This window comes from Hydractinia symbiolongicarpus, chromosome 10 (genome assembly GCF_029227915.1).
Source record: "Hydractinia symbiolongicarpus strain clone_291-10 chromosome 10, HSymV2.1, whole genome shotgun sequence".
NCBI lineage: Eukaryota > Metazoa > Cnidaria > Hydrozoa > Anthoathecata > Hydractiniidae > Hydractinia > Hydractinia symbiolongicarpus.
Genome location: NC_079884.1, coordinates 3,542,898 through 3,559,422, shown reverse-complemented (window position 1 = coordinate 3,559,422; position 16,525 = coordinate 3,542,898). Strand labels below are relative to the sequence as shown.

The window sequence follows — 16,525 nt, the reverse complement described above, 5'->3', positions numbered from 1 at the left end:
GATCGGGCTAGACTGAACAGACATTGTTTTCCGTATTTTGCAAAATGTTTTTTTAGGCACTTATGGCCGGGGCAAACGATTCCAACATTCCATCCAACACAGATCCAACACCCATGTTAGATAAATGTTGGAATCATTTGAACGAATTTAAAATTTATAAAAAAAGAAAAAATGACGTTAAAAGAAGAAAAAAATAGTTGGATAAAGTTGGATGAACGTTTGTTCGCCACCAAACTTTTCATCCAACTTTTGCCTTTTTTTCTCGCTCGATTTTCCTGTTGGAATCGTTTGAACGCTTTTCGTCCAACATTTGAATGATGATGACGTCAATCGAAAGAAAATCGAATATTTTGTTGCAAGAAATCGTAGCGTTAATGCAAGTCGTTCATTTGATAGTATAGGACGATTTCCTCCATGTGTTCTTTCTTGGAGGGAAATGAGATCGTCAATGTGACTCAAAACAATCTCAAAATTTTCCACGCTCAATCTAAACATCTGCTTGAACAACATCCGATCCTCCACTATCAACTCCTTGACCAAAGTCTCTTTTGACCCACTCTCTTGTTTACCCCTTCAAGACTTTTCGTTATCAGAATCAGCGAATTCTGATAAAATAATTAGGAGGAACATGTCGCCGCCATGTTTAGTTTGAAATGACTAAGTAGAGCATAATGAATGAATGAACGACATTGTTGGATAAAGCTAATGTTGGATGTTACGATTAAACGCTTTAAAGGGTATCCAACATTCATCCAACATTTGTCCAACAATTGCCCAACAATTCATTTTTGATGTTGGATGGACTGTTGAAATCGTTTGCCCGGCCTTTAGTTTAGTGACAATGAATGTGTACGATTCACAATAATTATAATAAATTTGCTACGTCATAATGTTAGAAAAAATTTTCTGACATTATTCTCTTTGTCTAAAGTACCTTTGAACGAACTAACTTTGGCGGGTTTTTTAGAGATTCGGGTATAAAAATTTGGTTGTAGAAAAAAAGAATTAAAGAAATGCTGAGGTAGAAAATAAGGTAGAAATCGCTTGGTTGGAAAGACTTTCCAATCACCCTACGTTTAAATCTTTAAAAAAATAGTACCCGCGAAAGTTAACATACTTTTAATTGATATTTTGTGTTATTTTACCTTTATGACCAGTTTTATTTATTGTACAGTAGAATTCGTGAAACCAAAACTGTTGTACCTCTAACCGTTATCCAAATCGAATTCAGTCTTTTTCAGAGTAAACATCTTGTATTTTAAAAACTCGTTTGTACATCGTAAGAAAATGCTTTTTCAGTAAGAGATCGACTCGAGTGAGTTCAGCTGTGGGCTTGTAGATAAATAAAGATAAACTTTAAATTGTTTGCAAAATGTTGTTCGTCTTTATTCTCTAAACTTATCTACTGCTACATGTGTTGATTCCTTTTATTTAATAAGAAGCAATTAGCTACTTTAGTCCGGTGTTTTTCTATTATGTTTCAATAATCGAATCAATCAATTGTTTAAATGTAAAGACAATACACAGCTTTCATTTTTTGGCATTAAATGTTAAGTCCATTTTGTACCAAGACATGACTATATACCCAAAGTTTAAATTTGTACCATTAATTGCTGTGTTTTTTAAGTAATACAAGAAGCCCAGGGGCTTGAAAATTTCCGCCATTAGCCTAAAAGATTTTAAAGTTTGAAGTTGATCTTGAAAACGGAGAATTATGGGGTGAACAAATCATTGAGAATTCTCAATTATTATTGTAACTAGCCTGCAATGTTAAAATACAACTCAATAAATAAAAAATAAAATGCAAAATTGTACAGAAAGAAAGAAATGACGTAACATCAAAGATGGCGCATTATAAGACGATCTTCATTATGCTACACTGCACGAGTTTTAACGTTCGATAGCATATAAACCTTAAAATAAAGTATTGTTCATTGGATAATAAAAAAATCTGTTGCACTGTTAGGATTCTTATTGGCTTAAAACTCATTTTAGCCTCGCTCTCAGAAAAAAATCTTTAGCCTGGATAATTTTCGGGCGTCCAGCCTAGCTGTGCTGTCTCTATCTATATCCCTATCTCTCTATCTATCTTCTCACACGATATTAAAGATTCCGCCTTCGCTGGTGGAAATCAATTATCCTTTATAACATTTATGTCCGAATCTTTGGTTCTATTAAAATTCGTAATTACTGTGCAACCATTGTAGAGCTCTATATAAATTTGTTGCGCAATATCTTGCGTCGCTCTATTTTACAATATTTGCTTCTAATAAGAAAATCAGATCTTAAACTGGTGTGCACTAGTGGTTTAACAACTGTGTTAGTGGAAACCAACATTAAGTACGTGATAATAAGAAACTAAGGGTATAAACAGCTAATCTCAAAATGTTGGATAAACTTCATTTTAATTTCCTCAACTATAATATCCCATATGGAATTGACCCTGAAAACAATTCTAATTTTACTTCAATTGCAAAAATGAATAGCCGCGAAATTTATGGTAAACTATCATCCGCTAAAATTAATACTATAAATGTAATTTTTAAACTCGTAAAATAAGTACCCGCGGTAATTCGTATTATTTAGTTTTCATGCAAACAATTTACAGAATTGGAATTGCACATTTTTATTGACAGGTAAATATTTCTATGACTTATGACTGAGTACAAAAACATGTTTTGTTTTATGTAAGTAGAATTGGGCAGCTAACATTTTAAACGGACATATTTTGGTATGACGATGATGCCTATACAAAATGAAATATCATTTAGAAGAATTGATCTTTAATACGATTTCATTTGTAGAAATTAAATTGATTGTTTTTTATGCACGCCTAATTAATTTATTTTATGAGATAGCCTGCAACCGAATTACTGGGTTTTACAACATGGAAAGGGCGGTTTGAGTAATAAATAATGATAAATAGAAACCTTTTTTGTTACAGCACAATAAAAAATTTAATGTAGCCATCTTAAACGTACTATTGTTTGAGGTACTGACATTTTAACGAATTTCGTAAATTTTAGGCAAAACCACGTTAATATAAAAAACACAAAAAAAGCGCGGGAAAAATGCGGGATTATAACTATCTCAGGTTCAAATTTACAACAACAACCCATTCGTGGTTTTCCAACTCAACAAATCTCATTCCCATATCAACTATCCTAAGATCACTTTCGTTATTTTATGGTTTAGTTTAATACTGAAAATCTCTCTCTTTACACCAGCCTCGTCCCGAGGACTTGTAAGGCTTTTTATAATTTGACAGCCTGAACAAGGTCTTTCAAATACAAAAAGCATAAGAAGGCGTGGGGAAGAGGTTGTTTTAAAATTTGCAACAAACAGAAAAATTGGAAGATATTCTGGAAGTCAGTATTCCTACAACCTCACAATAAATATATTGAGACTACTTTTTTCTAGCGCCATCCTGCCCCCTAATTCAGTGTTGTTCCAACGCAAGTCTTCACAGAGCCTCAACTTGTGGGGAGGCGGATTCATGTGAGGTTTAGAACTTTTAAAATGTCATTGAAAATTTGTTGGTTTGCTATCCTCCCTCTCGTTAAAAAAGCATACTGATAGTTATTTTAATTTTTTCTCCGTTGTCCGCCGACATGGGTAAGTTTGAATGCCTGCCGCAACAAGCAAATAAGACATCACATGAAGTAAAACTTTGACTTTAGAACACGAAAGAAGCTATTTAAAACCATTTTTAAAATGTCAGTAAAGAGGGTAAACAGAACCATAATCTGCAAAAAAGTTCTCAAATCTATTGCGCCTTCTACAACCCTCCTCCAATTATATTGGGACGAGGTGTGAAATTTCAAAGTTCGGCCCACAAGCAATTAAATATACTTCTTTCAAACTAAATTCACGCAATTTGAACTTTATCTAAATTAAATTCCAGGGTTTTGTGTCCGTAGAGTGGATTACTGTGAAAGAAGAGGTGTCGTGTTAAAAGCATTTTACATGCTGTTTACCAAACTTAAGTTTGACTGATTGTTTTTTTTCCACGAAGTGCGAAAAAAAACATTTTGCGAAAAGTAATTTTCGCGTTTCAGTCATGCCAAGATATTTCGCGAAGTTTTCTTTCGCAACTGATTTATTTCAAGGTTTTTTGCGAAGAATTATTATCACGAATCTAGTACTTTTGCGCAATTTTAATTTGTTTAGGCCTTTTTGCCAGCTGACCAACTACAAGAAAAAGAAAATTTACTGATAAAAACTATTTTTTTTAAAAGTTAAAGCCCGGGGCAAATCGGTCAACATTCTCGTCAACATTGTGAGCAACATGTTGATACGATTTGATATACCTCGTTAACATTTTCGTCAACATTTACTTATAAAAACTAGTTTTTCCAAAAGTTAAATCCCGAGGCAAATCGGTCAACATTCTCGTCAACATTTTGAGCAACTACATTCTACTGAAACGTGACCATTCATTCTCTTTTTTCAAAATGGCGGAGAAGGAAGCTGCAGCAAGTTTATTGCTGGCATTGGTAATAGATGACGATAAAGAAAGAAAGCGAGGCCCTACCAGAAAATGGATTCAAAGAAGGGAAGAGAAAGGACGCAATGATAACCTCGTCCAGGAGTAGAGAAACGATGGAAAAAATGAATTTGATCTTATTTTCATGCAAGTCGTGTATACACTCGAAAAAAAAACATTAGAATTCGTGCTAGAACATTCGAATTTGCAGTTTAATGATTCGAAAATACTGAAAGATGTTGCGAGAAATGTTGATGGTTATAGCAAATCGTAGCAACATATAAAACTCATCAATAATGTTGATCAACATTTATAAAAAGTTAATAAATGTTAATCAACATTTTTAGATTAGATTTTCTTCGTCAACATGTTGACGGGTAATGTTGCTCAAGAAGTTGCCTCGATTTGCCCCGGCTTAAGCGGAATAACTTTTAGCGAAAAAAAATTTTTGTAACTTCGCAAAGATTTATTTTCGAGAATTGATCTGTCTAAGAATCTTCGCGCAGATAATTTTTTTAGTTTACAAGGCCAGTTTCTCTAACGGAGTGATCGCGTAACACAGTACAAAGCAAATTAGGAACTAAAATGGCAGAAGAAAGTGCCTTTTAAATTATACAGAGAATATAAAAACACAAGTAGCTACACAACTCTTTAGACATTCAGTGATTACACTCCCACACCACAAGTGAAAATAGAGTAAGCAAAGTTTTAAAAGGGGATGATCCAGTTGATTCACTGGATGTTCACATGGACATAGGCCAAATACAAAATACCGGGCGACAGAGACATAGGCAATTTTAAAAACAAGAACTAAGAACACACACAGAAACTTATAAAAAAAACCTGAGTAGGATAAAAACACAACTGAAAACACAACTAAGAAACAACAATATCCAAAAACTAACTCACTTTTTGTGAACCACATAACACAGAAATCATATAAGATAACACTAACAATACAACAGAGAACTCAAAAAACTTCCTCTTACGTGCGATATAAACATGAACGGCACGATAGTCCCAAGGGGAACAAGAAGACTGCATGAGATCAGCCCATACTAATTATCTCGAAAACATATCGAAGGAGAGCGCATGTGTTGCCTACATACATGAGATCAGCCCATACTAGTCATCTCGAAAACATATCGAAGGAGAGCGCATGTGTTGCCTACATACAGCACCAACAACAAAATATACAAACCCCAACCTCGATCCCAGGGCTTTTTTTCTCTTTTTGATCACTTATATCAAAGAGAGAAAAAAAGCCCTGGGATCGAGGTTGATACTCTCTCAGAGTCTTGGCGACACTGACTGAAACAATGTGTTCGAACACTATGGCATCTGTGGTGTTAGCCTATGGTTTTATTCATTTTTTAAAAAAAGTTAGCAGTTTGTCACTGTCTCCCACCCAGGGTTCGGTTCTGGGGCCCCTGCTTTTTTATTATACATCACCGACTTCCATAAATCTATAATATATTGAACGATTAACCTTTTTGCTGAAGATAGGATACTCCTGTGCTGCAAGTCCCTAAAATCATTGTCCAAAACAGTTGACATTTTTTTAAAGTGTTTATCTGTTTGGTTACATACACAAACAAAAAATAAACACAAACGTATATATATATTAATTTTAAAGGGAAGCTTTAAGGATGCAATGTAAAAAAACACACCTCTGTAGTATTTACTTATTTCAATTAACGAGACACGAAATTAATCCGGATTTTAATTAGATGCCTCGTTAATTTCTGGAATAAGGTAGGTGTTTTTACCGGCAAAAAATAAACCATGCACTGATTTTATTTATCGTCATCACCAACATCATCACGAACATCATCATCATCATCATCATCACCGCCGTCACAATCATCACTATCACCACCACCACCACCAATCCCATCAACATCATTATTAACATCACCATCACCACTAGTTGCCACCATTATTACTATTCCCCACCACAACCATTAGCACCATCATTAACATCACCATCATCACTATTATTCACCACCGCCACCACCACCATCAACATTACCACAACTATTAACATCACTATCACCACTATTATTCACCACCACTACCATCATCAAAAACGAATAATCGCCATCATCTCCAACAGTGATGTTATGCCACACGTTTTTTTTTATAAGCAATTAAATTTCCAAAATGAGGCTTAAGGATGCTTATGAAAATTACTTCTTTAGGCTCAATATATGCTTAGGTTATGCTCAATGGCAAAGAGGTTTATTGGAATATGCTATGGAATATGAAAAACACATGATCAGGCTCAAAATATGCGTATTTGAAGACATAAAGAATAAAAAGAAAATCTGCTCACGAAACACAAAACATAAAAACTAGCATCTTCTCAGGCTTCACATAATGTTAAGCATCTGCTTAAAAAGAACCAAATTTAAGCCTACGAATGCTTATATATAAAAAACATGTATTAGGGCTTGGATTTTTCAAATTATAATGTTCCTTAAAGAAAGTTCTTAAATTTCCCAAGGAGAACGTTTTTGTTGAGTTCACTGAAGAAGATGATAGCTCATTATACATTTTATTTAATGTTAAACTACGCTATCTTTGACAAAAAAGTCTTCCCTTTTGTGCTTAACTCAGCCTGCCAATGTTTCTGAAGTGTTTTTTTAAATTTAGGGAATTTAAGCCTCATGTTTCTTATAAAAAAGGCGTGTAATCTTTTGACAGTTACGTTGCTTTTAAAATACGTGAAGTGACCAGTTTTATCTTCTGTTAGTAAAAGGTGACCAAATTTTCGGGTATAGCTACCAAAATATTTTTATTAATAAGGTAGCTTCGTAGATGCATGAACGAAAAAGTACCACTGACGTAGTGCCGTCGGTATACATATCAACTTCATAAAACCAAAAATACCAACCTCGTTCCCAACACCTTTTTGTCTTTTCCATTACAAGGACGGCGAGACGTATCGCCCGACACCCATCCGATGTCAGAAAAGATACAAGATGTCCTGGGGACGAGGTTGCAAAAATACAGCAATGTTTTATTAGAATTCGTCTATTTTTCGTTTTATCGATTAAATCTTCTTTAGAAAACGCGAATACAAAATAAATCCTATTTACATGTGACATATTCTGCGTGTAAGACTTTAAACAACCTCAAGCCCAGTCCTTCACATGGAAATTATCACATAAAAAAAGTAGGGATTGGAGTTGAAGCTGTTTAAATTAAAAACTATTATTCACAAACATATACATACTTCTAAGATTTCTTAAATAGTTATCAATTCCAAACCTTAATACGATTCACAAAAAATTAGTTAAAATGCTGCACGTTTTCTAGGCTCTAAAACTAAAACAAATACAGTATACACTGTTATAATAGTTCGGGTGATCGAGGCATTCAACAACGTGAACTTTGGCGAAAATGAAAAAATAGTTTGACTTAACGACTAATTCAACCATTGTTATATAAACCTTGACAATTGCAAGACCCTCCCACTTTTTCTGGAGTGGAGTTTGTCTCTATGAAGTAAATAATTTTTTTAAAAGAACTAATTTTTACACATTTTGTCTACCCCAATGGTACTAACTTTCCCGGAATTGACCAAATTCGTTAAATTAGCACAACATTTCGTACACTTTTATTTGAAGTTATCAGGGGTGCAAAGTATTAGCAAAAGTTCAATAAAAACAGTTCAAGTTACTGGACTGTACTCGACATTGAAAGCTCCAAAACCTAGTTAGTATCCGTAGTAGCCAAAGTCTACAATATGGAAGTTTGAAAGGAGAACAGCACGCAAGCAGATGGTTCGTCATATTATACCTTACGCGATTACCGTATTGCATAGCGAATCGCATAGCTTTTAGAATTAACGAACGGCAAAAATGGTAAACACTTTCCTCAGGATAAAAGAATGATAAAACATCAGAAATATACATCTACTGGTTATCGCAAAATTAAATAACCAAAAGTTTTCTAAGAAAAATAAATTCTTTAAATTTCACCAATGCATAAAAAAGAATACGTTGAAAAAAGAAACTTGTTATAACTGACTAGTTGGAGACGGAGGAGGAGCGTAATGAGGTCGCAACTCACCCCTGTGCATTGGACTGAATGCTAGACTCTGTTCGGTCTCTGTCGGCGAAGGCGGCCTCTCCTCGTCCGATAAATATGTACAGGGTGTAGGAGGTGGATCAAAGAGGAGATGTCTTTGTCGATCCACGAATAAAGAATTTTGATCATAAGGGTCGTCCATGTTAGTTTCACGACTTTGATACAAAGCCTCCAGTTCCGGAGCGTTACTGGGGTATCTCGAAAGACTGCTGCGATACGAATGCTCCGGACGATGATTGGAGCGCCGTTTTTTACGCGACCGGCTACGCGAAGTCTCACAACTGTCACATACAGTCTTCGGAGGTTTCCAGTTATGTGATTGTTGTATAGGATAATATAAATCGACCTCTTCTAGTAATCCTGTCGAAGCTAGCGTAGGAGGAGGAGCATCATGCAGGACCTCCTCCATAGGTGTCTCTTGAATAGAATTTCTACATTGTTCACACGTAGCAGAAGCATAAGGATCGTTTGTTTCTGTTATCGTAGACAAGGCAATCGGAGAAGGAGGAGGGTTGTACGGTATATGAGTATATCCGGACGCTACAGAAGATGATGCACCCGTCACATTATTTCGATCATAATATGATATCGGGTCGGTATTGTGCGACACTGCAGATATGTACGTAGACACAGAACTTTTCGCCGGGTCGTCACTAGTTACGGAGCCGGCTTTGTTTTCAAACTCCTCTATTCTCCACATCGCACCGTTCTCCTGTTGTCGTGCCGCATTCTTTTTTGAATTACGTAGTTTAACGTACAATAAAATAACGAACACAATAACGATAACACATATAACAATTCCTGATATGATACCAGACATTAACCTTGACTTATTCGACCCCTGTTGTGGGTTTGGAAAGCCGGTCGGGGTTGTCGCGTTTGCTAGAAAAAAAAAAATAAAAATAAAATACAAATTCCCTAAAATGATTAATTTTGCGAGGACTTATTTTTGCGAGGTCAACAAAAATGCATTTAGAAAAGAATAATTTTCGATAATCATTCAACTTTACATATTTCGCGAAGACTAATTTTTGCGAGTCGGTCTATTTCAGCTAAATTGCGAAGATTTTTTTTTCGCGAAAGGTATGAAAAAATGAACTGTACTGGCAGGTAAAAAAGGGGATTATCATGGATGCTTTTCTTAGAAAAAAGGTGAATATTGACATTACTAAGTGTCTTCATTCGAAAGCGAAGTCGGGTAGGTAAAACAATTAGTAAACGAGCCCACAAAGAAATTTGCGAAATGTTAAAACAGCAAAAAAATGCAATGAGAAAAAAAGATAAAAATCAACGTCTTTAAAGTTAGATTAATTTAGCGAATAGGTCCTTTCTAGTAATTTCGCGAAGATATATTTTTGCGAAAAAATCCCTTTCCGGGACCATTTCACGCAGACCAATACTCCTTAAAAAAAAAAATTTTTCGCAAATATAAATTTTGCAAATTTTGCGAAAATTAATCAACTTAGATACGCAATGAAATCTTAACAAAATACAGATGGTTCATTGGGAAGTCGAAAACAAATAACCAATTTAAAATACTTTGACAATTTTTCTCATCCCCACCATCACTACAATCCGGCTTGCCATCACATTTCATATCAAGAGGAATGCACATTTGCCCTCCGCAGTGAAAATGTCCTTTCACGCATGGTGCTAGAAAAAGAAGATGCTTGTTTTTAAGAGAGAATGCTTACTGTAGGATCACACAGCACATCAAGTAAATTTCAAAGAATTATAAATATCACGCCTTTCGTTTTATATACATAGAAAACAAAAAAAGACAGGTAAACTGAAATAACAACATAACCACAAAGAAAAACAAGAGTATAAGCTTACCGCAGAGGTCTTCACTTTCATCTTCATTGTCTGGACAGTCTTGTTTTTTATCGCATTTCTGTTCCTCAGAAAAGCAGCCTAGTCCGCATTTATAAAGCGAAGTAGAACAATCTGTAGGATAACCTGGAAAATTCGGTAGGTAAGTTCAGAAACGAAAAATTAACTTTCAGTAACGTAAGAAAAGTTACCTTTAATTATTTTCGAATATGAGCTAAACCTCAAAGACCAAGAAAATTGCTCGAGTTATCAAATTTTGAGTTCCGGCGTAATTCGATAATTAAAAATATTGCAACTCCGTACTTTTTTCGAGAGATAAATTTCACAAAATCTGTTAATGCTATACCGAGAACAATCAATCAAATTTCGAGGAAATATTGATTCGTGGGGCAAGCGAAACGGTGCGACTTAGAAAAGGATCGTCCAAAGTTCGAGTTATGGAGTGATTTTTATAAGAAAATATTAATGAAAACTCGACAGAAATATAAAAAGTAGTTCGAGTTATCAGTATTATACCATTTTTGCAAGTCAAGGACAACAGACAAAGGTTTAACACTAAATATAATAGGCTTGTGACAAGTATATTCAAAATCAAACTGATTTGGTTTAATTAAAAAAAATTGCGATCTTTGAAGCCGTTATACATTGTAGTTCGTGGTTAAAGCTGCAAAATATCTTACAAGAATAAAAATTGTGTACAATTGTGTAAAATATTGTAGCAGTGAAAACTAGCCTTTAAAAAAAAGCTATACCGCATAGCAAAACGGAATTATTAAAAAAGTGGGGAAGTGGGGATTCCTCCATCCCTACAAAGGCCCGCTCCCATCAACCCCCACTCCCTAAGTATATTTAGGGTTGATGAATATTGGGCAAATCTCAATGTCTGTATAGAAGTAAAACAAAAATACATACTGCATGATTTTTCATCGTGACAATCCCCACAATCGCACTTTTTATCACATACTTTAGACTCGGGGAGACATATACCATCCAATACGCAAAAAAACTCATTTTCTTTACAAGCAGCAGCTAAAAACAGAAACAAAAACATTGTCTCTTTTCAACAGGATTTCGGACTTTGATGTAATTACAAGGCAATGTGGTGTAAGCAAGGGCTTAAATGCGTGGGTGGATAATAGCCTACTTACACTGAACACACGTTTTGTTTCTCGCTTCCTGATGAAGCGGGCAACCACACAACGCGGTTTCTTCTCGCTTCGTATTATCTATACCACTGACGTAATGAATGGAACACACGTGACTGCAACCGCCATTATTGATAAAACACGGATGACTCTCTGAAGTAAAAGAATATAAGAAAGGAATTATAATCCGTGAAATATTTGTACTCAAATATTTACCCCAACCTTCTGATTTTTATGGATGTATAATCATACTACCACTCTTATTAAACAGGGTTTTTTTACCTCGATTTTGGTAACATTTCTGACATTATTCACCTAGTTTTCTCCTATAGTTATGGCTGATAAATCAACTGACTGTTTAAGAACGAAGAAAAATACAATATACATGAATTAAAAAAAGAAAGAAAGGATGAAACAAATACAAGCTGAAGATAAAAACTGACATTGACTTAGTGGGAAATTTTAAATCCAGACATTTTCCAGACATTTCATTATAAGACAAAATTTTCCTGACATTCTGTCTATATTTTTAAAAATTTTGAGGTTCCTAACCATGTGGACAGCCTTCATAATGGGTATACAGGAGTAAGCTGTGAAATAAAGGGTGTTCAGAGAGTTGCAATTAATACATTTCTACACCTACCGCGTTTTCTACTGTTGTTAACAACCACCATGTCAATGGTGAGAGGATACGTGCCATGAAAGCCTGTATCACCTTCGAATGAATCATTAGTAATCCAGGCCTTATGTATAAACTTAGTACTGCTATCTGCCCAGAAGACAAACTTCGAGAAAATACCCATCGAAACAGGGTTAGTTCCATGTTTTGGTAAGTCATGATTTCTGACTTCCCCTCCAAATATCGAGATGCTGCTTATTCTTCTCAAACCAGAGTCTAACCAATAAACATTTTTTTGTATTACGTCTAGGGATAAATCTCGAACCACACTGTCTTTATGCAATTGAATCAGTGCTTCCGGTTGCGTTCCAGCCAGAGTTGATTTGAAAATTCTGTTAGTGTTTCCGTCATTCCAAAACATCAACGCCATTTCTGGGAAAACAACAATTTTCCGCGGATGCACAATCTTTTTAGTGTCTTTATACACAGTTCCATTCGCCTTTGTTGTTAACTGGAGAAAATTTATAGAGTTTTGTAAGCTATCAGTCCAATATAAAGAATTACTGAACGGGTCAAGAGAAAAGTCGTAAGCAGCAGACAAGTCTTCATCTGTTTCGTTAACCAAGTGGATAACTTCGTGTAGCGTACCGTGCTGTTGACTTTTGGCAATGACATTTTTCTTTGCCACCAACCAATACACATATCCGCGCATGAAATCGTAATCAATCTGACTGACTGCTTCGTCGTTGAATATAGGCAAGACTGCTTCCGGTTTCGACGAATCGAACATAAGCCGGATCAATAAGGAGCCGGATGTGAAAATTATAAACTGCTGTGGGGCTGTGCATGTTTTGCCGTCAGCCAGCAAGGTGAAATGTGTACCGCAACCACATCTATGTTCAGTCAGCGAGGTGGCGAAACAAAGTTGAGAACAACCACCGTTGTTTACTGAACAACTATTGTTGCCTAAAAAAAAATTTAAAAAATATATGAAAAATAAAAAAAAACACGGTGACGATTTTAGTTGTCTGCAAATACACCCGACCAAACTATATAACAAACACAAACACATGATAAATTTGGCACATAAAAAACAAACAATCTCTCATTTTTAGGGCATTTTCTGACACTTTCTGGGCATGTTGTAAAGATTTTATTACTATATTTTTATGATACTTCTCGGTTTCGAAGCCATAAACGCAATAAAGATACCTAGGTACACAATTTCTTTAAGGTTTCCTAGGTTTTCACAGTCTGTTAATAATTTCTTGATTGAAAGAGTAAAAGAAATACAAGAAAAAAAAAGTTTTTGTTATTTTTTACTTTAGATACTTAAGAATTGATAGTTATGTTACAGAAAATTTTATGACGCAAATGTAAAAAAAAAAAAAAAAAAAAAAAAATAAAAAACATAGGAGTTTACCTTTCTGCATGCTCCCATGAAACGCTTTTATATTGTGAATCCAATCGTCTTCATAAATAAGTATTTTAGCAGCTGTCACAGTTCTGCCATTAATGGGAACTTCTTTTATGGCTCCGATGTCATGGTCTGCATATAAAAACTTGTCCTTAAACACCATGCCTACACTATACCTCGCCACATTGTCATATGGTGATTTCATTTGATTAGTTCTACGATCAAAACTCTTTAATGACGTCATTCCTGTGCCTTGATTAAACTGTGTCCAATATATGATGCTTGTATTGTAGTCAATAGCAATGCATAATGGCTGAGATATGTTACCGTGTAGTCGTTTAGGGCTGCTACCATCTAGTCCAGCTTCCCATAATGTGAAATTAGCCACGCCAGGCCCTCTGTTGAACCAAAACATTTTGCTAGAAACAATGAAAATGAAAATAAGGTGCAAACATAAATTTTAATCTTATACAAGAGCATATCATATGCACTTGGGACTTGAGTTATATACAGCTTTTTTACAATGCAACTGTAGAATAAAAGAAAAAAATTTATGATCACTAACTTTTGATTTCAAAAACTTTTGGTTACGAGTTTTAGAAAGCAGTCGTAAAAGTTCAAATTTTTGCAAAATTAAAATTACAAAAAAAAGAAACACAAACAGAAAACTACGCTTTGTGACAATTTTTACTTAAGAGGTTCATTTGCAAATTTTCAATTCTTTGCAATAGCTATATCCAACTGCGTCTATACACACCTAATATGAGGGTTTACAGCAATATAAGCTGGTGCCACCATATCTTTACCATAAGCTAGAACTTTACGGAAGGATCCATCATGAGACGCTGAATAAAAGAAGTTTAATCGCCGGTAAACGAAACCCTGTGATTTCCCGTAAATCCCGGACTCGGCCCGTATAGTCAAAAGTAAACAAAGAAAGTACCCAGGGTGTAAACTCATTTCCCGAACGATTTTTTAAATTATTATTTCACCACTAAAGCCCATGAGACTTGTAGTATTTAAAAATATTTTCATTTTTGATGAGACGCTGAATAAAAGAAGTTTAATCGCCGGCAAACGAAAACCCGTGACTTCCCGTAAATCCCGAACTCGGCCCGTATAGTCAAAAGTATACAAAGAAAGTACCCAGGGAGTAAACTCATTTCCCGAACAATTTTTTAAATTATTATTTCACCACTAAAGCCCATGAGACTTGTAGTATTTAAAAATATTTTCATTTTTGATGAGACGCTGAATAAAAGAAGTTTAATCGCCGGCAAACGAAAACCCGCGACTTTCCGTAAATCCCGGACTCGGCCCGTATAGTCAAAAGTATACAAAGAAAGTACCCAGGGAGTAAACTCATTTCCCGAACGATTTTTTAAATTATTATTTCACCACTAAAGCCCATGAGACTTGTAGTATTTAAAAATATTTTCATTTTTGATGAGACGCTGAATAAAAGAAGTTTAATCGCCGGCAAACAAAAACCCGCGACTTCCCGTAAATCCCGGACTCGGCCCGTATAGTCAAAAGTATACAAAGAAAGTACCCAGGGAGTAAACTCATTTGTCGAACGATTTTTTAAATTATTTTTTCACCACTAAAACGCATGAGACTTGTAGTTTTTAAAAATGTTTTCATTTTTGATGAGACGCTGAATAAAAGAAGTTTAATAGCCGGCAAACGAAAACCTGCGATTTCCCATAAATCCCGGACTCGGCCCGTATAGTCAAAAGTATACAAAGAAAGTACCCGGGGTGTAAACTCATTTTCAGAACGATTTTTTAAATTATTATTTCACCACTAAAGCCCATGAGACTTGTAGTTTTTAAAAATGTTTTCATTTTTGATGAGACGCTGAATAAAAGAAGTTTAATTGCCGGCAAACGAAAACCCGCGACTTCCCGTAAATCCCGGACTCGGCCCGTATAGTCAAAAGTATACAAAGAAAGTACCCAGGGAGTAAACTCATTTCCCGAACGATTTTTTAAATTAATTTTCACCACTAAAACGCATGAGACTTGTAGTTTTCAGAAATGTTTTCATTTTTGATGAGACGTTTAATGAAAGTTGTTTAATCGCCAGCAAACAAAAACCCGCGATTTCCCGTAAATCCCGGGCTTGGCCCGTATAGTCGAATGTATACAAAGAAAGTACCCTGTGAGTAAACTCGTTTCCGAAACGATTTTTTCAATTATCTTTTCACCACTAAAACGCATGAGACTTGCAGTTTTCAAAAATGTTTTCATTTTTGATGAGACGCTTAATGAATTGTCGATTTGAATTAGTTATTTAAATACTATTGTATCTATCGACGTTAAATAAAGAGAAAATCAAAAAATCAAAAAAAATCAAAAAAAATCAAAAATGAAACAGGTTTAATCGCCGGCAAACGAAAACCCGCAATTTCCCGTAAATCCCGGGCTTGGCCCGTATAGTCGAATGTATACAAAGAAAGTACCCTGTGAGTAAACTCATTTCCAGAACGATTTTTTAATTTATTTTTTCAACACTAAAACGCATGAGACTTGTAGTTTTCAAAAATGTTTTCATTTTTGATGAGACGCTGAATAAAAGAAGTTTAATTGCCGGCAAACGAAAACCCGCGACTTCCTGTAAATCCCGGACTCGGCCCGTATAGTCAAAAGTATACAAAGAAAGTACCCAGGGAGTAAACTCATTTCCCGAACGATTTTTTAAATTAATTTTCACCACTAAAACGCATGAGACTTGTAGTTTTCAGAAATGTTTTCATTTTTGTTGAGACGTTTAATGAAAGTTGTTTAATCGCCAGCAAACAAAAACCTGCGATTTCCCGTAAATCCCGGGCTTGGCCCGTATAGTCGAATGTATACAAAGAAAGTACCCTGTGAGTTAACTCGTTTCCGAAACGATTTTTTCAATTATCTTTTCACCACTAAAACGCA

General features: G+C 35.2%; 1 protein-coding gene across 1 annotated transcript; it reads right to left on the bottom strand.

Moving 5' to 3' along the window:
- Window positions 1-7,506: 7,506 nt before the first annotated feature.
- LOC130612141 (low-density lipoprotein receptor-related protein 5-like) lies at window positions 7,507-14,427 on the bottom strand. Its single transcript, XM_057433435.1, has 8 exons — window positions 14,353-14,427; window positions 13,602-14,014; window positions 12,203-13,144; window positions 11,563-11,712; window positions 11,327-11,443; window positions 10,418-10,540; window positions 10,121-10,234; window positions 7,507-9,463 (listed from the first exon to the last, which is right to left on the bottom strand). Exons 1-8 carry the CDS (start codon window positions 14,391-14,393, stop codon window positions 8,511-8,513), a joined length of 2,853 nt encoding a protein of 950 aa, XP_057289418.1. The 5' UTR covers window positions 14,394-14,427; the 3' UTR covers window positions 7,507-8,510.
- Between the last annotated feature and the right edge of the window lie 2,098 nt (window positions 14,428-16,525).